The 25,368-nt window shown below is 53.4% G+C and overlaps 1 protein-coding gene across 2 annotated transcripts in view; it reads left to right on the top strand.

The window, feature by feature from the left end:
* The first annotated feature begins 464 nt into the window (after positions 1 to 464).
* SNX17 (sorting nexin 17) overlaps positions 465 to 25,368 on the top strand; it is a 42,206-nt gene continuing 17,302 nt past the window's right edge. For both annotated transcript variants that reach the window (XM_065400887.1, XM_065400886.1), the window contains exon 1: positions 465 to 544. In XM_065400887.1, coding sequence (XP_065256959.1) covers positions 485 to 544 — 60 coding nt within the window. In that variant the 5' untranslated portion in view covers positions 465 to 484. The remainder of the gene's footprint in view (positions 545 to 25,368) is intronic.

Below are 25,368 nucleotides of genomic sequence, written 5' to 3'. Positions count from 1 at the left end.
GTGGAGGTTCAGAGGGTGCATTGCAGGGGGAGGGGCGCTGTGGGGCAGTGGGGGTGCAGGGGGTGCATTGCAGGGGTGCAGAGGGAGGGGGGTTGGGGGCAGGCGGTGCACTGAAGAGGGGGCGGGGGAGGGTCTCTGGGCGAGGGGAGGAGCCGCCATCGCCTCCCTCCGGCACGTGCCGCACCGCCCAGCGGAAGCAAGGAGCCCGCCCCGGGCCGTACCAAATCCCCGACTGGAGCGAGGTGCCAAGCCGGGCCCCGCCCCCGCGAGCCGGGCCTGTCGCGCACGCAGAGGGCGGCTCTCCCCTGCAGGGGCCGCTTGGTACATCCCGGGGCCGAACCCGCCGTTGGTGCGGGGAGGCCCCGCCCACAGTCACTCTCGGGCCGTACCATCCGCCCGCCCATGTCCCCCCCCCCCCGCTGGGTGGCGCGGTGGTGCGGCCCGACATGGCGGCGGCGCAGGGGCGCTAGGGGCACGCGGCACCATGCACTTCTCCATCCCCGAGACCGAGAGCCGCGCCGGGGAGGGCGGCGCCGCCTACGTGGTGAGGGGGCGGGGCCTGTCCCGGCTGGGGGTCCCGGTCCGGGGGGGCGATCTGGGGGGTCCTGGTCCGGTCCGGGGGCGGGGCGTGGGGGGGTACGGGGGGGCGTGCTGGGGGGGGTCACTGTCCGGGCAGGGTGTGTGATGGGGGGGCGTGCTGGGGGGTCACTGTCCAGTCCGGGTGGGGGGGGGTTGATCGGGGGGGCATGCTGGGGGTCCCTGTCCGGGCTGGAGGGTCTGTCCCGGGGGGTGGAGGCGGCTCCCGGGGGGGCTGAGGGCTGGGGGGCTGCTGTCAGTCTGTGTGGGGCCGGCCCTGTGGCTGGGGGGCTGCCTGTTCTGTCCCAGCTTCCCAGGGTTGTGGTGGGGCCCTTGGTATCGACCCTGCCCTTCCATTGCCCACCGTCCGGCAAACGGCTGCCCCCCAGCCCGGGGGGTGGCTGGATCGTGGGCCCCCCAAGCCCTGCAGCAGTGGGGTGACCCGTTGTGCCAGCCGCCTGCCCCAGTGTCCCTTGCGCGTTCCGAGTTAGAAGTTGTTGATACAACCCTTGGATGTTGGGGGTGGGGGGGTGACATACCCACTAGGAAACTCCTCCAGAGAGTCTGCACCAGTGAACCGCCCTGCAAGCCCCCTGAATGCTGTGTCATGTAGCTGGATGCGAACCAGGGACTCCAGGGAAGCAGTGACCCTGGAGAGGATTTGGGGGTGGATGATCCGTTGAATGTGAGCTGCCTGTGCAATGATGTGACCAAAGCGCTAACATGATCCTTGGATGCATAAACAGGAATCTCAAGAAGGCGTTGAGCGGTTATTTTACCTGTGTTGTGGGCACTGGTGCAGCCGCTGCTGGAATCCTGTGCCCACAATTCAAGAAAGATGTTGGTGATAAATTGGAGAGGGGTTCAGAGAAGAGCCACAAGAATTAATAAAGGATTAGAAGATATTCCTTATAGGGACAGAGAAGGTGAAGGGGTGACTTGATCCCAGTCCAAGTACCTACATGGGGAACTAACAGGTAACAATGGGCTCTTCAGTCTAGCAGAGACAGTACAACACGATCCAGTGGCTGGAAGCTGGAGCTAGACAAAACCAGACTGGAAATGTTTAATGATGAGGGGAGTTACCCACTGGAACAATTCATCAAGGGCTGTGGTGGGTTCTCCAGCACTGGCAATACTTCAGTCCAGATTGGATGCTTTTTTAAAAGAGCTGCTCTAGGAATTATTTTGGGGAAGTTCTCTGGCTTGTGCTATAGAGGAGGTCAGACTACAGTCATGGACATGTAGGACTGGAAGGGACCATGATTGGTCATCTGGCCCCATCCCCCTGCACTGAGGCAGGACTAAGTATTGTCCAGACCAGTGATACTCAGACCTCAGTGGTTCAGGAGCCAAATTAGCGATCAACATTCCCCAAAAGAGCCCCAGGAGTGTGAATCCATCATTTCATTTACTATAGTCCTATATAGTCATATATTCATTAATGATCTGGAGGATGGCGTGGACTGCACTCTCAGCAAGTTTGCAGATGACGCTAAACTTGGAGGAGTGGTAGATATGCTGGAGGGTAGGGATAGGATACAGAGGGACCTAGACAAATTAGAGGATTGGGCCAAAAGAAACCTGATGAGGTTCAACAAGGACAAGTGCAGAGTCCTGCACTTAGGACGGAAGAATCCCATTCACTGTTACAGACTAGGGACCGAGTAGCTAGGCAGCGGTTCTGCAGAAAAGGACCTAGGGGTTACGGTGGACGAGAAGCTGGATATGAGTCAACAGTGTGCCCTTGTTGCCAAGAAGGCTAACGGCATTTTGGGCTGTATAAGTAGGGGCATTGCCAGCAGATCGAGGGACGTGATCATTCCCCTCTATTCGACATTGGTGAGGCCTCATCTGGAGTACTGTGTCCAGTTTTGGGCCCCACACTACAGGAAGGATGTGGAAAAATTGGAAAGAGTCCAGCGGAGGGCAACAAAAATGATTAGGGGTCTGGAGCACATGACTTATGAGGAGAGGCTGAGGGAACTGGGATTGTTTAGTCTGCAGAAGAGAAGAATGAGGGGGGATTTGATAGCTGCTTTCAACTACCTGAAAGAGGGTTCCAAAGAGGATGGATCTAGACTGTTCTCAGTGGTACCAGATGACAGAACAAGGAGTAATGGTCTCAAGTTGCAGTGGGAGAGGTTTAGGTTGGATATTAGGAAAACCTTTTTCACTAGGAGGGTGGTGAAGCACTGGAATGGATTACCTAGGGAGGTGGTGGAATCTCCTTCCTTGGAGGTTTTTAAGGTCAGACTTGACAAAGCCCTGGCTGGGATGATTTAGTTGGGGATTGGTCCAGCTTTGAGCAGGGCGTTGGACTAGATGACCTCCTGAGGTCCCTTCCAACCCTGAGATTCTATGATTCTATGACGGGGAAATATTTTTTGTGAGTGTATATATTATAATATGTTCTCGCAGCAAAATGACTGACCAAATATTATTATTTTATCAGCTACAATTGGTTAATAAAGCACCCTAGTTGGTTAATGACTTAGATGGGTTAATAATTAAATCATACAGTGTTACCAGATTTGCCCGTGGGGGTACGCTCATTTATTAGGGTTACTCTTCTGTGTGTGCATGGGTTTTTTTTTCTGTAATTCTATCAATGTACTGCTTGTGTCACTTGTGTTCTCATACGGAGCTTTATTTCTCCCTGCTGCAAGTCCCCTCCCAATGGAGCTATCTTGCAGGACCTCGGTTCCCCAGGGCTGGGTTCCTCCAGCCCCAGAATCAGATGAACACACATACACGTTAGCAGAGCGCGTCTGAGAGGACCGGGTTAGTCAGCACACCCAAGCTGACCCCTTATATGCCCCTGGACTCAGCAGACTGGGTCGAGCAGCATTTCCAAACTGCCACCCTCATATGGCCCAGGTTCAGCACGTCCCTATTCCCACTTTCACGTTACAGTTGTTCTGGTCGTAACCCACTTGATGAGCAAACCCCACAGGATTTTTGGGTGCTGCAGGGATCTTTAGCTTAGGTACGAGGAGCGTTGCTGCAGAGCGAATGGGGAAGCCAAAAAACACCCATGCGGGGTGGGGGGAGGGGGAAGGGGAGGGAGCAACCAGCTTAACCATGAAAGTGATTTATTGCCAGGTAGTAACCATACAAGGGGAGCCAAACAAACAAAACAGTGATAATATTAAATCTAACTTACATTTGATTATAGAAGTCAGGTTTAGAAAACTATCACTGATCACACAAGTCAGGGTCAGAAGGCTATACCGAGAGAGAGCGAGAGCTGGGTTCTCACCACTCCGTGAAGCTTGAATCGATCGGGGGTCCCAGGTGGTGGTGGTAGCTGAGGGTCCTGAATGCAGGAGTCAGGCCGAGCCCCCAGCACGATCGGTCAGGAGAAGATGACGTCCCAGTGGAACTGATGCATAGTTTGGATCCAGGCATCAGAGCACTCACTTGAGCGTGGGTCGGGGTTTTTGTAGGGAAAGACCAATGGTTCGAGGGAGAACACTAGATTTGTGTATGGGTGAACTGATGGCTCAAGGGAGTATCCCAGAGTTGTGTTGTTCAGGCTAGACAATAGGAACTGCTCACTCCTGGCTATGGGCGATGTTCCTTCCAAGGAGCTCACAATGCAATTAGGCAGCTTCACTATTTTGGATCCCAATAAAGGGTTTATTACTAGAATTGGTCTGATAACTGCTGAGCTGGGTGGGTGCAGGCGTGGGTTCATTAACATCTGGAGCAGAGATCCCCCATCATGCCGTGCTTCCCTGCTTCTCTGGTCCCAGAGTTCAGTGCGGTTCTTGCCTGGGAATCTCTGTTCTCCGTTCTGTATGCTGATGGAGATGCCTCCCTGTCCCATCTTCCATACAAATGAGGCTAGAGGAGTTGCCGTAATCCTGTCACCCTTGTCTGGAGGGGTTTAGTGGGTCTCCCACGGCCTTTTCATTGCTTTTTTAAAGTCTTTCTTCTGATCAGTTTTGGTTCAAGCAGAGGCTTGGGGTGGGGGGTGGTGTCCTTCGTGAGTCAGGCAGGCTGGATACTGCGCCCTGGTTCCCCAAGAACACAGAGCTGACAGGTAACAACAGGGTTTTAATATCCTGCTGGAAAGAGCCACAGGAGACCGATTAAAGAGCCACTTGCGGCTCATAAGCCCCGGTCTGAGTATCGCTGGGCTAGACCATCCCTGACAGGTGTTGGGAGGTTTTTAAGAACAGATTAGATAATGACGATGACTAGGCAATTTGTTCCCATGCTTAACCACCCTGACCGCTAGGCAGTGTTTCGTAATGTCCAACCTAACCCGCCCTGGCTGCTATTTAAGCCCCTTGCTCCTTGTCCTGCTCTCAGTGGTTAAGGAGTACAATTGATCCCCCTCCTCTTTATAACAACCTTTGAAGTATTTGAAAACTGTTACCATGTCCCCCCTCAGTCTTCTCTTCTCCAGACTGAAGAAACCCAGGGTTTTCAATCTGTCCTCACAGGTCATGTTTTCCAAACCTTAATTGTTTTTGTTGCTCTTCTCTGGACTTTCTCCAATTTGACCACCTCTTTCCTGAAATGTGGCGCCCAGACCTGGACACCATCCAGCTGAGGCCTTAGCTGATCACAATGGTCCCTTCTGGCCTTGGAGTCTAAGAATCTCTGAATGTAATGGGCAAGGGACAAGGTGAGGAGAGAGGTACTGTCCCGCTCTGACCCTTCCCAAGCCAGGGTGCAGCAGGACTACTGGAAACGGACCCCTAGCCCTCGCGGTCACGTGCTGGTAGTGGGCCTTGTGCATGTTGCCAATGGTGCTAAGGGCCAGTGTGTTCCTCTCCTGCGGGTAACTCTCCCTATGGGACTGAACTGCACCTACCCCAGGGCCCCTGCTGCGGCTCACCCTCCTCCTTGATCCGCTCTGTCTGTGTCGCAGGCTGCGACAGTGGGATTGTGGGTAAGGTTTGGCAGGCAAAATCCCCTGCCTAGCTCCCCAGCCCGCACTAGCGCTGCTGCTTCGGTGATCACGGCTGTGTTCCCACAGCTCTTCCCTGCTGCAGCCACAGACTCCAGCCTGGCCTTTCCTGCCTCTGGGTCCCTCTGGCCGGGCCTTCAGGGCTTTTATGCCTGATTTTCCTTTGCTCAAAACAAGCCAACGGGGCTGTTGTCCTGGGCTCCTGGTGGGCTGGGAAACTCTTCCCACCTTGTCTTCCTGTGTCTGTTGGCTCCTGGTGGGCTGGGCTGCTGGCCGAAGCATGCATTGCTGCGGGGCTCTAAGGGCTTTTGGGGGAATAAGACAGTTGGCTGCTTCTCCTACCTCTATAGATCGGAGTTTCCCCAGAGCTGCTGACGCCCACTGGGACACAGACGTTTGTGCACCTCGGCCTCTCCTGTTTACTCCCTGTGGCGTGTCATAGTCTGGTCTCCTGTTTGGTCGTTGTGTTCAGTAGGCGGGTGCTGGGTGGTGGTGGCGGCTTGTGATATACCGGAGGTCAGACCGGATGATCTGGTGGTCCCTGCAAGCCTTAAACTTCGTGACCCCTGCCCTAGAGGGTCTTTCTGGATGTGCACTGTGCGCCTCAGTCTCTGTTGTGGGTGCACCCAGCAAGCTGGGAGCACTTGGAGCTTGCGTCCCATCTAAATGGGGGACGTGCTGGCAGTGCTGGGTGCAAAGTGTCGCTTCCACATTGCTCTGGCCACCGTGGTAACTGTGACATGGGCACCTGGCCTTGAGAGCTGGGCTGAGACCATCCTTGTCGTCTTGTGGGCAGGTAGCACCTGGTGCTGCGTCTGACTCCATCTCCCCTGGAAACTATTAAAAACCGCATACGTGAATCAGTCCCCATTGGCAGGGGTCCCAGGGGCTCCCATGGGCACTCCCCCTACCAGCTCTAGGGAACAGATTTCATAGATTCATAGGCCAAGATTGAAAAACTGAAATGAGGAGCTGCGGGGTCCCGGAGCTGGGTTCCTCAATCTGGGCTTCATGCCCTTGTTCCCTTGAAAATCTTGGCCAGGGCCCTTCTGATACACCTCTACCCCAATATAACGCGGTCCTCGGGAGCCAAAAAATCTTACCGCGTTATAGGTGAAACCGCGTTCTATCGAACTTGCTTTGATCCGCCGGAGTGCACAGCCCGCCCCCCCCCGAGCGCTGCTTTACCGCATTATATCAGAATTCGTGCTATATTGTGTCGCGTTCTATCGGGGTAGAGGTGTATCCAGTCTGACCTGCGTGGCTCAGGCCCCACCCAGTGGTCCTGCCTTGAACCCAGTAGTGTGTGGTCGAACAGGAGCTGATGGTTTCTCCAGTCTCAGACCCCAAGTGACAGGGAACCCTCCATTCAATGGTCGTTTACCTGAACTGTAAATACGTGCACCTTCTTCCCACCTGGATTTTTCTAGCTGTAGCTTCCGGTCATTGGCGCACGTTCTGCCTTTGTGTGCTAGATTAAAGAGCTGTCTGCTTTCAGAACCACCCTCCGCATTGAGCTGCCATCAAGTCACCCCTTAACCTTCTCTGTTCTAAGCTAAGGAGACTGAGCTCCTTCTGTCTCTCACTGTAAGGTGGGTTTCCAGCCCTTGAGTCATTCCTGTTCTCTTCTCTGAACCCTCTTCAGTTTTTGAGCTTCCTGTACAAAGCATGTGAAGCCCAGAGCTGGGTACAGTGCTGCAGTAATGGTCTTACCAATGCAGTATCAGATAATACCAGCTCCTGGAAATTCTCCTCTCCTTGCATTTCCCTGCGTGACAGGAAGGTCCAAGTGCTATGTGGACAAAGTTCCTCGACACCCCAAACAGGCTGAGCTGTGAACAACAGTGTTTCCCGCAGAGAGCCTGGCCCTTCAGCTGCATCCTTCCTGTTCGCTGCTCTCACTGGCTTGTAATCTGTGAGGGTCAGGGTTGGGATCTGCCATGTCCTGTTGAGAATAGTGCCAAGCTTCTCTCTGGCCCTTCGGAGCTTTCTCCGGAGAGGGACGAGGATGATCACTTAGCCATGGGAAAGCCGACGCGCTGTGAGGAATCCTGCAATGGGAAGGGTTGGCTTGGCTTGGCTGTTCTCGAGTCATTCCCTGTGGTGGGGGACAGCACTGGCATGACGATGGCCAGTTGTCACCAGGCCGGGGGAAGGCTAGCTCACAGTAACAGTGGCAAGGTGGCAGGGCTAGTGGAGTTGGTGGCCTGTCCACGAGACCCCGATAAACGGCAGGGATTCCTAACGCTTCCCGCTCGTAGGAGGCGCTCTCAGAAAGGTGACCATCTTGGATTGAGCCCCCATTTGTGTCTCCCTTACCTGCGCACTTACCCAGTGGGCGAGGCAGAAAGGGGCCGTGCTCACCAGGATGGCGTCCGGGCTGCTGACGCCCATCACAAGGCTCATGCTCTCTCTCTAAGGGTCAGTGCGGTGCGTTGGGGCAGCTCCCCCGGCTGTCCTGCTGACAGCATGCGTCTTGTGGGGAGAGCCTGAGGAGCCTGGGGCGTTCGGCTGCTGCTTCTGGAGGGAGGGAGTCCTGAGGAGACACTCAGAAAGGGGGCACTGGAGGCTGCAGGATATTGGGCAAGTGTTTCAGACGCGCTGCGCATCTGTGCGGTTACCTCCGCTGGGTGTGGGTGGAGACCTGCGTTCTCCTCACGCTGCCAGGGCAGTAACCAGGCCTGCTGTGGGGCTGTGTGTCCTGTGTAGGGGCATCTCGGGGGTCTCTGACCAGCAGGGAGTGTGTCTGTGGCTGTCGCCTGTCCAAGAGGGGCTCAGAGACTGCAGTGGCCAGGCTGCAAGCCCTGGGCTGGGATGCTGGGGAGCGACGGGCCTTGGCTCCTCCAGCCCCTCAGGACGGGAGGAGACAGCCATTGGCATGTTTTACGCCCCGTGGCTCTGCACATGGCTTAGGTGTGAGCCTTCTGCTCGGAGCGTGCAGAGCCATGGGGCGCAGCCCCGCTGGGTTCCTGGCCCGGGGGCAGCGAGGGGCTGCGCCGGGGACTCGGCTGGGTTTAGTTCTGTTTTAGTTGGACTCCACTGGGTTGTTCCCGGTTCGGGGAGGGGCTGAGTCCCTCCTCTGCAAACCTCTTCTCTACCCCCCCGCCCACCCCCCCCCCCGAGAGCTGCGCTGTCTCAGCCCTGACTGTATCCAGGGAGGGCACCAGAACTGCCCCACCTGTAGCGCCTAGCCTGGCCCGTAGGGGCAGAGCTGCTGGCCCTGCTCACGCTCTGCGGGCGCTGGGGATAGGGCCGTGTGAAGGCAGGTCCCTCGCTGAGCTTGCTTTGCAGGGGGCCTGTCCCTCCCCTCACCCTTTCCCCAGGTTCCCTGGCACTCTCCTCTGGCTGCCACTTCGCAGCTGCTGTGCGTTGTGAGGAGCCGGGCGGGACAGTCCAGCCCTGCCTGGCCTCCATGGGGGTGCTGGTGGGCAGGGAACCCTCTACCCCTACGTGCCTGGCCCCAGTGGAGGGAGGGATTTGTGCTGCCTGTCTCCGAGGGGGCTGGAGCGCACAGCCTGGCGCAGGAGCCGGCCAGCCCCCAGCTTCCTGTTTTGTTCAGCTGGAGCAGGAACGCCCTCCCAGCTTGGCTGCTCATTGGAGGAGCAGGGCCCTGGAGCACGAGCAGACTGTCTGAGGCAATGGATTTGGCAGCTTCCTGGGTGTCTGTGCCGCTGTGCTGCAGTGTGTGCTCACTCAGGGCTGGTGGCTGAGGGGCTGACACAGAGCCATCTCTGACCGCAGGCTGCCACTTGGCAAAGGCCCCCTGGGCTGGGCCGGGCGGGGGTTGGGAGCTCCTGGAGTGAAGTCAGCACCTACTCTACTGCTTTGGCCTCTTCCTTGCCTTTCCTGCTGTTTGTGGGGCTGCGGCCTGGAGCGGCGTGACCATCCCCCACGAGGGCTCAGCCTCCGGCTGTGCAGGATTGAAGGGGGTCCCCAGCTCAGTAGGGGTCACTCAGTGGCGCAGCCCGACCCAAACGTAACTAGGAGTGTTGGGTTTGGGGGGGTCATCTCCTCCTGCCTGTGGGGTCGGCGTGGCTGGGGCTGCGTTCCCTGCTCCTGCTAGCCATTGCCACCTGCCTGCGCTGGGCGTGCTGCGGAGTGAGTGTGCCGGGGTGGAGCTCGGTGCATCGCAGGAGCTCCGGGGGTGTGGGGGGGTGTGATCGTGGCCAGTCCCAGCTAGCACAGGCAGCCCCCTCACGTCATCCTGTTCATAAACTTGCCAAGAGCCGTCTTCAAAGCAGTGGAGCAGGCGAGCTAAGTGGGTCCCAGAGCCTCACTCCGCAGCGCTAGCCTGTGTCCTCGTGGCTGCTTTATCTCTCTTTGTTCTTGGGCCAGCATTGACCTTTAGCGTCAGCAGCTCTTCTCCCTCCCTGGTGTGTAGTGCCCAGCTGGATGTGGAGAGAACAGTCCGATCCCTGCTCAGCCCGTCTTTGGCTAGGCTAAGCCAGGCCAGTCTCCTTTCGCCCGATCATCCTAGGAGCTCTTCTTCGCACCTGGTCCTGCTTGAGCAGGGGGAGCTCTCACCAGACTTCATGCTGCAAGGCACCAGCTGCTCAAGTAGCAGCACGCCCTGGGACGGGAGCTCCCTGGGGGCTGCTCGGGGAGAGGGGCAGGGAGCCCTGGGCACCTCCGTAGCATTGGCAGTTTTGTGGGCTGTGCCGGAGGCTGGGGCCGGGGAGCTGACGCGGGGGGGCTGGGGCCGGGGAGCTGGTGTGGGGGGTGGCCAGGGTGCTGAACGCCAGCCCTGCTGGTTCCTGCGGCTCGTGCCGGTGAGCAGTGGGCTGCCTGTGTGGGTGGGAGGGAGTAGAGGTCATGAGGGTGGTAGCCAGCTGCAGCAGTGAGTTCTCTGTGGCTGTGCACCGGAAAGCTGTGTCCACGTGCAGGAGGAAGGCATGTTCTGAGCACGGGTTTGCTAGCCCAAGGTGAAATCCCAGTGAAGACGGGGCAGCCTGCGGTTTTCACACGTGTTCACAGGGGAACGCTGGCCATGGTAAAACACTCTGCTCCTAGTGCAGAAAGGGCCTCGCCTACCTGGGGACAGAGACTTCCTCTCTCCAACTGCATTGGGGCCATTGTTTGTTGCCCGGTGTTGTCGTTACCTCCCAGGACTAGAACTGAGGCTGGTTCCATGAGATCTGACTTCAGAGCAGCGCTGTTCTCCCCAGAATCTCACTGCTTGTGCCTTGGCCAGAGCACGAAACTGGCAGAGATCCCCAGAGGTCTGTCTGAAATCAGCCCGAACCCTGGAGGTCAGTGGGTGGGCAGACGGGCTGTCGGTGGCACACAAACGCTCCGGGCCCATTGTGCCACACCGCCCTGGCCCCCCGTGCTCCCCATCTTGTTAGACTGGAAATTAAAAGGAGCAGTCGCAAGGTGCAGGGCTCCCGAGTCCCCACTAGACCCCGATGCAAGTTGTTTATTATGTCCCGCCCCTGTTTGTACCACACAAGGGGTTTTCCAAACAAACAAGGGTCTGTTTCTCTGCCCCTCCCTGGAGAGAGAGGGGAATCAGAGGAAAACCAAAGGCAGTGGTGATCTCTCTTTAGCAGTCTTTTGGGTTTGCCCTTTTGGGGCTTGGCTTCTCAGCTGGTAGAGTGTCTTTAATTGGGGTCTACCTTCAGCCCCTCCTCTTGGGGGCACCCTACCTTACAGCTGGTCCGTTCACTTGAGGGGTGGTGAGGCCTGCGACTGTGTCTCTCTTGGCTGATCTGTCTCTGTGGTCAGCAGTCTCTGTGTACAGCTGTCTTCTTCCTGTTCACACTTTTCCCTTGCTAAGCTCCCCCCAGCTCTTGACCGGGTTAGCGCTGAATGAGCGCAGGGAGCCTGCTAGCCTCCGTAGTAATGGGTACCCCAAAGGAGAAAAGACAATGAGAGGACCAGAAGAATTCCACCATGGCTTAACGGCCGAGTAGTAGAGGCCATTAGAGGTAAAAAGGCATCCTTTCAACTCTGGAAGTCAGAGCGAGGCTAACAGGAAGGAAAGCAAACTCTGGCAGGTTAAGTATAAAAGTGTAATAAGGCAGGCCAAGAAAGAATTGGAGAAGCAACATGCCAAAGATGCAGAAACTACCAGTGAGGATTGTTTAAAGTACATCGGAAGCAGGAAGCCTGCCAAACAGGCAGTGTCAATAGAATGTTTTAGTAGAAATTGATAAATTAAATAGTAATAAGTCTCCAGGAGCAGATGGTATCACCCAAGGGTTCTGCAGGAACTCAAATGTGAAATTGCAGAACTCTTATCTGTGGTATGAAATCTGTCACTTAAATCAGCTGCTGGACCATGTGACTGGAGGGTAGCTAATGTGACACTGATTTTCTAAAAAGGGCTCCAGAGGTGATCCTAGCACTTCCAGGCTGGTGAGCCTACTGGAGACGTTGCTTGAAAGTGTAGTAAAGAAAAGAATTATCAGAGACAGAGATGAACATGATTTGTTGGGGAAGAGTCAGCAGGGCTTTTGTAAAGGGAAATCCTGCCTCACCCGCCTGTCCGAGTTCTCTGAGGGGGTGAACAAGCATGTAGAGAAGGGTTTTCCAGGGCTAGAGTGTACTTGGATTTTCAGAAAGCCTTTGATGTGATCCCTCACCAAAGGCTCTTAAACTGAGCAGTGATGGGATATCAGGGGACGTCCTCTTATGGATCAGTAACTGGTTAAAAGACAGGAAACAAAGAGTATGAATAAATGGTCAGTTTTCACAATGGAGAGCAGTGAGCAATGCAGTCCCCTATGTATCTGTACTGGGATCAGTGCTGTTCAACATATTCAGTAATGATCTGGATAAAAGAGTGAGCAGTGAAGTGGCAGAGTTTGCAGGCGATAAGAGATCTTGTAGTCCACGTGGATAGTTCTCTGAAAACTTCAGCTCAATGCACAGGAGCGGTATAAAAGGCCAACAATGTTAGGAAGCGATAGAAAATAAGACTGAAAATATCCTAGTGCCACTATATAAAATTTGTAGTACTCCCACACCTTGAATACTGTGTCCAGTTCCGGTCACCCCATCTTAAAAACAGTCTAGTAGAACTGGAAAAGGTTCGGAGAAGGGCAACAGAGATGATCCATACGTGGAGAGGCTGTTCAGCTTAGAAAAGAGATGACTAAAGGGGGATACGATAGAGGTCTAGAAAATCATGCCTGGTGTGGAGAAAGTGAACAGAGAAATGTTATTTACCCTTTCCCACAATACAAAACCAGGGGTCACCTGATGAAATTAATAGAGAGCAAGTCTATGAAATACAAACAAGAGGAAGTATTTCTTCATATAACACCCAATTAACCCGTGGAACTTGTTGCCATGGGTTCTTGTGATGGCCAAAAGTGTAAGTGGGTTCTCTCAAAAATCGCGCTGTTCTGTACGCTCCCCCTGAAGCTCTGGTACAGGCCACTGTTGGGAGGCAGGACACTGGGCTAGATGGACCAGGATCTGATCCTGGTTGGCAGCTCTTATGTTCTTAAGCCGAGAGTGGAGGGGCATCCCATGGTTTCCACCCTGATAGGCCTGCAGATGCCTGACAGCTGCACTGTGCTGGCCAGAGCATGATAAGTTGTCACGCTGTCTGGAGTGATTCATAGCTGGGAGAGCCGACCTCTGGGCAGACTGTCAGAAACAGGGCAGGCAACCCAAGTGGATGGTGTGTTCGGTAATTAGATTTCAGCAACAGACAGTCCCCTCCAGTCTATCTCCCACCCAGACAAACAGAACGTTGTGATAATGGGCACTGAAACCAAAAATCAAACCACATCAGGTTTCACTCAATCCCAAGAGACCAGTCACTTGGCAATCTGGATCTTATGCCAAAGGCAATGCTGGCACCCAATTCTATAGTAAACTTACTAAAGGTTTATTAGCTAAGAGAAACGAATGAGAGTTACTGAGAGGTTAAAGCAGGTACAATATCTGCACGGGCGAGTCACAGTCTGTGACTCCAAATGGTGGCAGTGATGTAATAAACGGCCAGTTTCGCAAAAGTATTTCGGGGCTGGGTATCTCCGCTTTGCATCTGGTGCACTTCCCTGTAAGAATCCAAATAGTCCAGAGATGAGGGATCTTCCTTTGCATCCATTCTTGTATCATCTTCTGGCAGAAGACAAGCTGACCGGGTCTCTACCCAGCGGGGCTTTTCCTTCGATGAGGATGAGTCTCTGACCTCTGCTCATCACAGGCCATGGCCACTTGCTTTGGAATTAGCACCTTTTCTGAGAGTCCTTCGTTAGCGTTCCCCAAGGCGTCTTCGATGGCTGGTGAGTTGTTTAGTTCCGAGGGTATGTACAGTGTCCCGAAGTCACAGGTGGCTATTACATTAGGACAGGACACAGATCAGTAAAAACAATGCATGTAACATCCCCTTAGTTTTATGAAGTTTAAACACCAAATACGCTCTTATCCAGTTATCACTTGGATCTCTCCTAGTACACCAGTCAATTGCCCCGAATACACTGCTGCATGAGCTGCTCTGCCAGCATCACATTACCACAAAGGGGAAGTCACATATATTGAGCCGGGGCCCTTGGGAGGAGGCTCTACCCGCACTGGTGCGGGCTGGGCAGAGCCAGGAGGCTGTTGCAGGGGCCCAGGCTGTTACAAGCCAGGCCTGCAGGAGGAGGGCGCTGTGGAGCAGCAGAGCTGCGGCAGCACGGGTGCTGGCTGTGAGGGTGTAGCAGTGCCTCCCAGTTTGTGTGGTTCCTGTGGTATGTGGCTCTAGCGCCTGGTTCACCTGCAGGAAGGGACATGCCAGGCCTGGTTCGGGTGCCCCAGCGTAGCCAAGGGCAGCTGCTGCACCGCTGGGCCGTGGCGGGCTTGTGGCACTGAGCTTGTCTTGCCTCCCAGAGACCCCTGAGTAGGTCGTCTGAGCTGGACATTGAATTCCAGAGCCTAAGGACTCTGCCGTCAGCCTCAATGAACTGGCATGATCTAGCCTGCCAGCAGCCCACGGACCCTTCCACGCAGCCGCAGCTCCCAGCGGCCTGCTGAGATCCACCGCATCAGCTCCATCGCATGGCCTGGGTGGCTGCAGAAACCCACAGCCTCCGGCCCCCGGGAGCCCATCGCCTCTGGGCCACGTGGACTCCGCAGGGAGAGCCAGGGCCCGTCTGAGGCATCAGCCCTTGTCTCTGAGCCCTCTGTGGGGTTGGCCCAAGCTCTCTGGGTAAATGCTGGCACTGTCGTTCTCAGGTGAGATACTTGTGTCACAAACCCCTGGGGCTGGGTTATGCCCCAGTCTGGGAACAGTCCCTGGGAGGGGCCTTGAGTGACCCAGACCCCCTGGGGTCTCACTCTTCCTCCGGGGTGAGCTACGCAGCCTCACCGCCTCCTTAGGCTGGGCCTCTGGGGCTGCAGCCCCCCTGCCCCACCCCGGGAGCTCCAGGCAGTGACTCTGGGACAGACCCTGGGGGAGACGTGTACAATCTTGGGGAGCAGCACCCCCCCGCCAGCGTCTCCGGGGACTCCCAGCCAACGCGGGCAGACAGGCGGGTGTATCAGTGGCCTGGCGCACAGCACAGGCAGCCCTGGGGTAGCCCAGAGAAAAGAAAGTTACAGCAGAGTCCGTTCTGGTCAGCACAGAGCCCTGTCCCTCTGACCCCTTTTTGTCCCAGTTTGTGGGCCCCGACTTCTCCAGCAGCCAATCTTTAACCACCTCCTGGCACCTCCCCAGACGTGGCGTGGCTTCTTGCCGAGAGGGGGCCATCCATGGGCTCTGGTTGCTAAGTCATAGAATCGTAGGACAGGAAGGGACTCGAGAGGCCATCTAGTCCAGTCCCCTGCACTCAGCGCAGGACTTAAGTATTGTCTAGACCATCCCTGAGAGGTGTTTGTCCAACCTGCTCTTAAAAATCCCCAAGGATGGAGATTCCACAACCTCCCTGGGCAATTTATTCCAGGGATTGGATTTGCCATTGTCTTTTCGAAATCTCCATTGGTGTGGGGCCAAGTCCCCGACACTTGGGAGCCATCCAGCCCTGAGTCTCTTGGCCTCCGCAGCAAGCAAACAACCCTTCCTACCCTCTAGGTAATGCTGGAGCATGCCGGGGAAAACTGAGGCACACATAGGATTAAAAACTATAGTCCAGAAATTCCCACTTTGTCGCATCTGCAGAGCCAATGGTGCCATGTCCGCCAAGGCACCCCACCCTGGCCCGGCCGTGGGGTTGGCCACCCTGACCCCCCTCCTCCCAGGCTGGCCCTGCCTCAGGGACGGACACACACACACACTCACTCTCACTCTCTCCTTGGCCTGTGTGCTATCAGGCTGCAGCATGGCTGTGCTCCCAATGCCAGCAGCCAGTGAGCACAGCCCCTGCTTGCCCGTGAGCTGGGGGCAGAAGGGTGCCCTCTCTTGTCCCTATGCACCATGTGTCTGTGCTGGTGCATCTCCCGGTTGAGAGCTGCCCAGAGGTCCCCGTGCCACTGCAGAGCAGCTCTGTGTGGGAAGGGCAAGGAGGCTGCCTGCCATGAGGGTGTCTTTTCCCCTGGGGCTGGCAGCGAGCCCCTTGGTGGAGGGCTCTACACAGCCAGGCTGTGAGCCCTGCTGGGGAATTGCCTCCCCTCCTGCAAAGTTTCTGCCTCCATGGCAGAGCTCCCCGTGGATTGGGTGACTGGGACTGTGGCTAGGGCTAGAGGGAAGGAGGCCTTGGGGTCACACTGCCCAGCACCACTGTAGCCGATCCCAACCTACACTGTTCACTGTCCCCCCTCTCCGCTCTTAGTGCGGGAACTGTGTCTGGCTGGGCTGTGATCCGAGCCAGCCTCTGGAGCGCTGCCTCCCTGCGGATCTCCCAGCTCCTCATTGGTATTCCAGGCAGGGCCGCATCCACCTCAGCTGCGTGGCGCAGCTCCTCGCTGCCTCAGAGGCACTGTCCTCTGCGCAGGGACCCCCGGGGAGGGCGAGTCGCCCCCCAGCAGAGTTGGCAGGTCCCAGCGTCCGGAGGGTGTAGCAGAGACCAAGCAGGCCTGACGATGGAGGGAGCGGTCCCTCTCACCTCCTCAGTCCCCTGCTGACCGCAGTCCCTGCTATCCCAGCCTGGGCGCGCTCCCTCCAGCTCTGCCAGGGAGGGGCGGGCAGTCTCACTGTACGCTTCTGGCCTGTGGTAGGCCAAGTGCACTGCCCCTGCTAGCTTGGGAAGGGGTTGGAGCTCCAGGGCCCACTGTTGGGCACGGCGAGGACCCCTCGAGCTGCTCCAGACCTGGAGGCTGGTGCGGCAGTTGGGGCTCCGAGCCAGGGGAGGGAGCGGAGCCTGGCATGTGCCTGCAGGCTGGGGACGCAGCCTGTGGCGGTGCAGGCTGGTGGGTAGGGGGGAACCCCCTGGCTATTGAACATGCCCCCCCCCAGTGGGGTTTGGGTTTTTAATAGGGACCATCAGACCATAGTCTGACCTGCTGGGTGTTGCAGGCTGTTGCATTTCCTACATTTCAGTGCACTGAGCCCAGTAACTTGGGTTTGACTAAAACACCTTCCAGACAGGAGCCAGTGTGGATCTGACGATCAAAACACGGAGAATCCACCGCTGCCCTTGGCCGCTCCTTACCGGCACTGGTGCCTGGTTGGGATGTCTGGCTTCGGCGCCCAGCCATGGCTCCTTATTCTGCCCTTCTCTGCTAGACTGACGGGCCCTTTAGCACCTGGCATTGTCTCCCCAGGAAGGCCCTTAGACGCTGTAATCAGGTCCCCTGACAGCCATCTTTCTGATTAGCTAAGCTAGCTCAGACTGGCAATAAGGTGTCAATGTTTCATTACCCACTGGAACAACTGGCCAAGGAGCGGTGGCCTCTCCAGCACTGACCATTTTCCAATCCCGATTGGCTGAGTTTCTAAAGGATTTATTGTGGGGCAGTCTGTGGCCTATGTGATCCAGGTGGTCAGACTGGGTGATCACAGGATCCCATCTGGCCCTGGGATCTAGGAATCTCTGTGGCCCAGACAGCCTCTCTTAAAGCCCTCTGCGGAGGCAGCTGGTGCACTGCTCTCCACTCTCTTACCAGGGCACCTTGTGGCATACAGCCGCTCCGCTTGCCCTGCTGGAATATTGGCACACACCCTTGCACTCCTCAGGAATTCCTTTGGCATACCACAATGTATTAACACCAACATTAGTGCACCAGAGAGAGGAACGTAGGACTGGAAAGGACCTTGAGTCATTGAGCGCAGGGCATAGGACATAAAAACGAACCAATGGTCCAGCTAGCCCAGTGTCCTGTCTTCAGTCAGTGGCCAGTGCCAGGTGCCTCAGAGGGAGTGAACAGAACTGGGCAATTTATCACGTGATCCAGCCCCTGTTGTCCAGTCCCAGCTTCTGGCAGTCAGAGGTTAGGGGACACCCAGAGCATGGGGTTGTATCCTGACCATCTTGGCTAAGAGCCATTGATGGACCCATCCTCCATGAACTTTTTTTTTTTTTTTTTTTTTTTTAAACTCTTATACTTCTGCCCTTCACAACATCCCCTGGCAATGAGTTCCACAGGTTGACTGTGCTCTGTTCACTCCCTCTGAAGCACCTGGCAATGGCCACTGTCAGAAGAGAGGACACTGGGCTAGATGGACCTTCGGTCTGAGCCAGTCTGGCCGTTCTTATGTTGTGTGAAGAAATACTTCCTTATGTTTCTCTTAAACGTGCTGCCTACTAATTTAATAGGGTGACCCCTGGTTCATGTGTTAAGTGAATGGGTAAATTACACTTCCTTATTCACTTTCTTCACATCATTCATGATTTTATAGATCCCTATCATATCCCCCCCTTAGTTGTCTCTTTTCCAAGCTGAACAGTCCCCGTCTTTTTAATCTGTCCTCATATGGGAAGTTGTTCCATCCCTCTAAACATTTTTGGTGCCCTTCTCTGTACTTTTTCCAAATCTAATATATCTTTTTTGAGCTGGGCTACCAGATCTGCACACAGTATTCAAGGTGTAGGCGTACCATGGATGTATATAGTGGTATTATGTTATTTACTGTTGTGATGGTGCTGCCCGTGGGAGCCAGCTGAGGTCACTTAATTAGGGTGAACTGCAAACAAAACGGGGCAGACAAACCCCAAACGCTGGTGGTTATTCCAATACTTAGATTTACCAACCAGCACAAAACAGTTTCTATAGTACCTCACTGGTTACTCAGAAGTCCAAACAATGCAGTTCCCTTAAAGTGCCCAGCCTCAGGCCTCCGTCCAGACACACACGTCAGATATGATGATGATTACTGAAAATCTTATTCTCATCATATAAAAGAAAAGGTTCTTCCAACCCCAAAGGATCAGCCACATACCCAGGTTCAATTATAACTTAGATCTTGCCCAAAATACACACTTATAGCCAATTCTTATTAACTAAGCTAAAATTTATTAGAAAAGAGAGAGAGTTGGTTAAAAGATCAATATACAGACAGACTTGAATTCAATTCTTGAGGTTCAGACACATAGCAGAGATGAGCTTATAGTTGCCAAAAGTCCTTTTAGATATAGTCCATAGGTTATAGTCCAAAGTCCATATTCAGGGTGACTCCAGTCAGTGACTGGGGATCTCAATCCTTATGGCTTAAGGTTTCCCCTTCTTGAAACCAAAGCAGATCTGAGATGAAGCAGGATCGTGTCCCAGGGTTCTTATACATTTCCAGCAGCCTTTCGGCCTGAGAAAACAATAGGCTTAACTCTCCTTCTCCCAAACATCCTGGCAATTAGCACAGGGTAATTTATCCATTAAACAGTTCAGATACAGGTCACCACAACCTTCAAAGAGACAGAGAGACAATAATACTATTTCCCTCCAGTGTCTTCCTAAATGTTAATATTCCTTTTTGATCTTTGAATCAAAGCTATAGCAATAGACAAGACTTGTTTGTTTACATCACAAGCCCTGAGCAAACATCTACCCTTTTACCTCTAACAATGCAGACTTGCATTTCAAAGCTCTATTCATTTACAGATCTTCCTAACCAGTTTCTAAAGTTCGGCCATGGGTCAGGTCAGTCCGTGAGTTAATTAACTCTTTCTGGCCCTGTCACCTTCCAATGAAATATTATATCACACTCATAATGTCACAATTGTCTTCTTATATATCCGTTTCCTAACATTCCTAACATCCTGTTCGCTTTTTTGACTGCCGCTGCACATTGAGCGGATGTTTTCAGAGAACTATCCACAATGACTCCAAGATCTCTTTCTTAAGAGGTAACAGCTAATTTAGACCCCATCATTTTATATGTATAGTTGGGATTATGTTTTCCAGTGTGCATTACTTTGCATTTATCAACATTGAATTTCATCTGCCATTTTGTTGCCCGGTCACCCAGTTTTGTGAGGTCCCTTTGTAACTCTTCGCAGTCAGCCTGGGACTTAACTATCTGGAGTAATTTTGTATCTTGTGCAAATTTTGCCACCTCACTGTTCACCCCTTTTTCTTTTTTTTGTTATGAATATGTTGAACAGCACTCGTCACAGTACAGAGCCATGGGAGAGACTCTGCATTGTGAAAACTGACCATTTATTCCTAGCCTTTGTTTCCTGTTTTTTAACCAGTTACTGATCCATGAGAGAACCTTCCCTCTTATCCCATGACAGCTCACTTTGCCTAAGAGCCTTTGGTGAGGAATCTTGTCAACGGCTTTCTGAAAGTCCAAGTTACACTATCCACTGGATCCCCCTTGTCCACATGCTTGTTGACCCTCTCAAAGAATTCTAATAGATTGGTGAGGCACAATTTCCCTTTACAAAAGCTGTATTGAATCTTCTCCAGCATATTACGTTCATCTGTGTCTGATCATTCTGTTATTTACTATAGTTTCAGCCAATTTGCCTGGTACTGAAGTTAGGCTTACTGGCTGTAATTGCCAGGATTGCCTCTGGAGCCTTTTTTAAAAACAGCATCACATTAACTATCCTCCAGTCATCTGGTATGCAGGTTGATTTAAGCAATACCATGGTTATTTTTTCTGCGGTTTCATATTTAAGTTCCTTCAGAACTTTTGGGTGAATGCTGTCTGGTCCTAGTGACTTAATACTTTTTAATTTATCAATTTGTTCCAAACCGTTCTCTATCGAGCTGTCAATCTGGGACAGTTCCTCTGATTTGTCACCTAAAAAGAATGGCTCAAGTATGGGAATCTCCACCGTGTTTTCCGCAGTGAAGACCGATGCAAAGAATTCATGTAGCTTCTCCACAATGGCCTTGTCTCCCTTGAGTGCTCCTTTAGGCACTTCAAACATCCCGTGGCCCCACTGATTATCTAGCAGGCTTCCTGCTGCTGATGTACAGGGCTGGCTCCAGGTTTTTTGCCACCCCAAGCGGCAAAAATAAAAATAAAAATAAAAAAAAAAGCTGCGGCAGTGCGATCACGCCGCTCCACTCTTGGGCAGCAATTCGGCGGCAGGTCCTTCACTCCGAGAGGGACTGAGGGACCCGCCGATGAAGACCCGGACGTGCCGCCCCAATAGCGGCCGGAGTGCCGCCCCTTGGTATTGGCCGCCCCAAGCACCTGCTTCTTTAGCTGGTGCCTGGAGCCAGCCCTGCTGATGTACTTAAAAAAATAAAATTGCTGTTAGTTTTTGTGGCTTTTGGTAGTTGCTCTTTTTGCGCCTGCCTGATTATACTTTTACACTTGACTAGCCAGAGTTTATCCTTTCTATTTTCCTCAGCAGGATTTGATTTCCAATTTTTAAAAGATGTCTTGTTGTCTCTAACCCCCGTTTGGTCATGATGGCATGTGTTTGGTCATCCTACTGGTTTTCTTCTTTTTTTAAATTTGGGGTAACATTTAGTTTGAGTCTGTATTTCGGTGTTTTTAAAAAGTTTCTGTGCAGCTTGCAGGCGTTTCACTTGTGTGACTGTTCCTTTTCATTTCCATTTAACTAGTTTCCTCAGTTTTGTGTAGTTCCCCTTTTTGAAGTGAAATGCTGCTGTGGTGGGCATCTTGGGAATTCTTCCCTCACAAGGATATTAAATTTAATTAAATTTTGGTCTCTGTTACTGAGCAGATCATCACTCTTATTCACCTCTTGGATCAGATCCTGTGCTTCACTTAGGACTAAATCAAGAATTGACTCTCCCCTCATGGTTCCAGGACTGGCTGCTTCAAGAAGCAGTCATTAATGGTGTCTAAAAATGTTATCTCTGTGACCTGTCCTGAAGTGACCTGTTCCCAGTCAATATGACTGTTTCCCAGTTGAAATCCCCCGTTGTTATTGGGTTTTCTGTTTTTGTACCCTCTCTAATCCCATTTCAGCATTTCACTGTCCTGGTCAGGTGGGCAGTAGAATATTCCTACTGCTATAGTCTGATTATTCCAGTATGGAATTTCTATCCATAGAGATTCAGTGACACTGTTTGATTGGTTTAAGATTTTTGCTATATTTGACTCTTTTTGTTCAATATAGTGCCACTTCCCCACCAGTGTAACCTACTCTGACATTCCTGTATATTTTGTACCCTGGTATCACCACGTCCATTAATGATCATCGTTCCACCGACTTTTTGTGGTTCCCTGTTACATCAATATCCTCATTTAATACCAGGCCCTCAGGTTCACCCATCTTTGTATTTCTACTGCTTGCATTTGTAAACAAGCACTTATAAAATTTGTCAATAGTTAGTTGTCTGCCTTGTTGTGATGTCATTGAATGGGACTCTCTTGTTTGTTTCTCTTCAGTTCCTACTTGCACTTTATCAGCATCTGTGTCCCAGATCACACCAGTTTCAATTATTTTGGTAATTTATTTCAAAATACCTGTCAGTAAGTATGTCAGTAACAATCCAGACACACACACACACACACACACACACACACATATATATTCCCCCAGGAGTAGAGAGTTAAAGAAATCCCTATGACAACCCAGTTCTTGTTTCTCTGCCCCCCCGCCCCGCCACTCCTCCCAAGCCCAGCTGGGGGGCCAGACACCTACAACCCCTCTCTCCCCAGATCCTAGCTGTGGGGCCCCCTAGCCCAGATACCAGCACTCCTTTCCCCCCCCCCCCCCCGAGCCCAGCCGCAGCCCCCCTCCAGCCCAGACACACACACACCCCGAGCCCAGGGATCCAGAGGGAGAAGCAGCCTGATGCTGGGTCCCAGGCTTGTGTTGAGTTTCCCGCGTGCCACATGCAGCTGCCAGGATCCCTCTAGCTCTCTCCCCAGCAGTGTGAGCTGGGCTCTGCCGGGTCCAGCAGCCCCTAGTGGTGACTAGCAGCACTCAGCCCATTTCTGTGGGAGGAAGGAAATTCTGCATGTACGACAGTAATTTCTGCAAAATTCTGCATTGCTCAGGGGCGCAGAATCCCCCCAGGAGTAATAGATCCTCTGCCATGGGATGTCTCTGGCCATACCACGTGCTCCTCCACACGTGTCGGGTCTCCCCCAGCCCTTCGTTTAGAAACTCCTCTATGACCTTTTTAATTTGACATGCCAGCAGTCTGGTTCCAATTTGGTTTAGGTGGAGCCCATCCTGCCTGTATAGGCTCCCTCTTTCCCCAAAGTTTCCCCAGTTCCTAGTAAATCTAAACCCCTCCTCCCTACACCATCGTCTCATCCACGCAGTGAGACCCTGCAGTTCTGCCTGTCTAACTGGCCCTGCGCGTGGAACTGGAAGCATTTCAGAGAATGGCTCCCATGGAGTCCTGGACTTTAATCTCTTACTTAGCAGCCTAAATTTGGCCTCCAGGACTTTTTTCCTACCTTTCCCTATGTCATGAGTACCTACATGTACCACGACCACCGGCTCCTCCCCAGCACTACACACAATCCATCTAGATGTCTGGAGAGATCCGCAGCCTTTGTACCAGGCAGGCAAGTCACCATGTGGTTCTCCCGGTCATCGCAAACCCAGCTCTCTATGTTTCTAATGATTGAATCCCCCATTACTAATACCTGTCTCTTCCTAATCGCTGGGGTCCCTTCCCCCCGGAGAGGTATCCAGTGTGAGAGGATACCACAACATCATCTGGAAGGAGGGTCCCAACTATGGGATTGTTTCCCTCTGCTCCAGTTGGATGTTCTCCTTCCCTGAGACTTTCATCCTCCTCAACAGCACAGAGGCTGTCAAACCAGAGGTGGGACCATTCTACTGTGTCCTGGAAAATCTCCTCGGTGTGCTTCTCTGTCTCCCTTCGCTCCTCCGGTTCAGCCACTCTGCTCTCCAAAGCCTGCACTCCATCTCTGAGGGCCAGGAGCTGCTTGCACCGAATGCACACATACGCCACCCGCCCACAAGGCTGCATGCTGCATTCAGTGCAATAAAGGACAGTCCCCACTCTGCTGCTGGACTCCTGCCTATGTTACTCCTGCTGGGGGGTTGGTTTGTTCTCTGTGGTTTTTCCCTTGGGGTGGGGGCTATTGGCCTAAGTTTAGAGAATGATTGTTACGTATTTCTGGCTCTCATGCGCCCCCTCTTAACTCCCATGTTTGCTGCTCCTGTTCGCTCGCTCCCTCTGTCACAGGCAGCCCTTCCTCTTCTGCCTCTCTTAGGACTCTGTGCGAGTAATCTAGGCCTGCTGATTGACTGGAAAATATTTATTCCTAGTAGATGCAGTCTGGGGGCTCTGGGACGGCTCTGAATGAAGTCAGGCAGGACTCTAGTGCAGCGTCTCTCCCCTCAGGGCCACTCTCCTGGGTCTGACCTTGGAGCGTTCAGCCCCCTGCTCGCCCCGGGAGCTCCCTGCAGCGAGTCCCCCCAAAGGGCCCTGCCCCCCACTCCGCAGCCAGCGTGTGACGCAGACTGGTTGTTAGTCGTCGGGACCTCAGCGCAGAACAGAGCTTGTTAGCACAGGGAGCAGGGGCCTTCCGCAAAGTCCATCTGGGGGGATCCAGAGCCCTGGGCTCCCCCCCAAATCCCAAACCAAGAGGCTGACTCGCTTCCAGCCTCAGTCTCCCCAGCTCCCCGCCTCTGTCCTTTGTCTCTTTCCCAGGCAAACAGGTCACCTGGTCTCTGTTCTCCAACATCCCTGGCTGGCTCCTTGCAGGGGCCAGGCTCCGGCTATCATTTGCCAGCGTACAGAGTGTCGGAGGGTCTCTGTGCCCAGGTAGCCAGTCGGCATCACACCTGCCCTCCAGGGGTCTCTGCAATGATCTCACACCTGATCTCCCCATCGAGTAACACACAGGAGAAACTGAGGCACACACACTATTCAGAGCACTCCCACTTTGTCACAGATGCCATTTCACATCCTCCTCTGGCACTAATGGACTGGAAAGAACTTCGTCATCCTCATGCTACGACTGGAGAACCTCATCCTGCTTCTTTCCAAACACAGAACTTGAACACTTCTGGCTTTCCTGCATCGTTATTCACATTTTCCCCATCTCCAACTAGTAATGGGCCTGTACCATTGTCAGGAACAAAAATCCTACCAGACTTAAAGCCAAAAAAACCCTCCTTCCTGTTGTCCTTACCTAAGTTCCCTCGAAGCTGCGTAGCCGCGCAGGAGCCTATTAAACGCCGCACAGGTGGTCAGGGCTGCGGCGGGGGGAGATGCCCCCCCGTGACGGTGCTGCCCGTGGGAGCCAGCTGAGGTCACTCAATTCGGGTGAACTGCAGACAAAACGGGGCAGACAAACCCCAAACGCTGGTGGTTATTCCAATACTTAGATTTACCAACCAGCACAAAACAGCTTCTATAGGACCGCACTGGTTACTCGGAAGTTCAAACAATGCAGTCCCCTTAAAGTGCCCAGCCTCAGGCCTCCGTCCAGACACACCTGTCAGATATGATGATGATTACTGAAAATCTTATCTCATCATATAAAAGAAAAGGTTCTTCCAACCCCAAAGGGTCAGCCACACACCCAGGTCTAATTATAACTTAGGTCTTACCCAAAATACACACTATAGTCAATTCTTATTAACTAAGCTAAAATTTATTAAAAAAGAAAAGAGAGAGAGTGTTGGTTAAAAGATCAA

This window comes from Emys orbicularis, chromosome 3 (assembly GCF_028017835.1).
Source record: "Emys orbicularis isolate rEmyOrb1 chromosome 3, rEmyOrb1.hap1, whole genome shotgun sequence".
Taxonomy (NCBI): domain Eukaryota; kingdom Metazoa; phylum Chordata; order Testudines; family Emydidae; genus Emys; species Emys orbicularis.
Note: the sequence above shows the minus strand (reverse complement) of the source record. Positions and strands in the feature narration are given on the sequence as shown.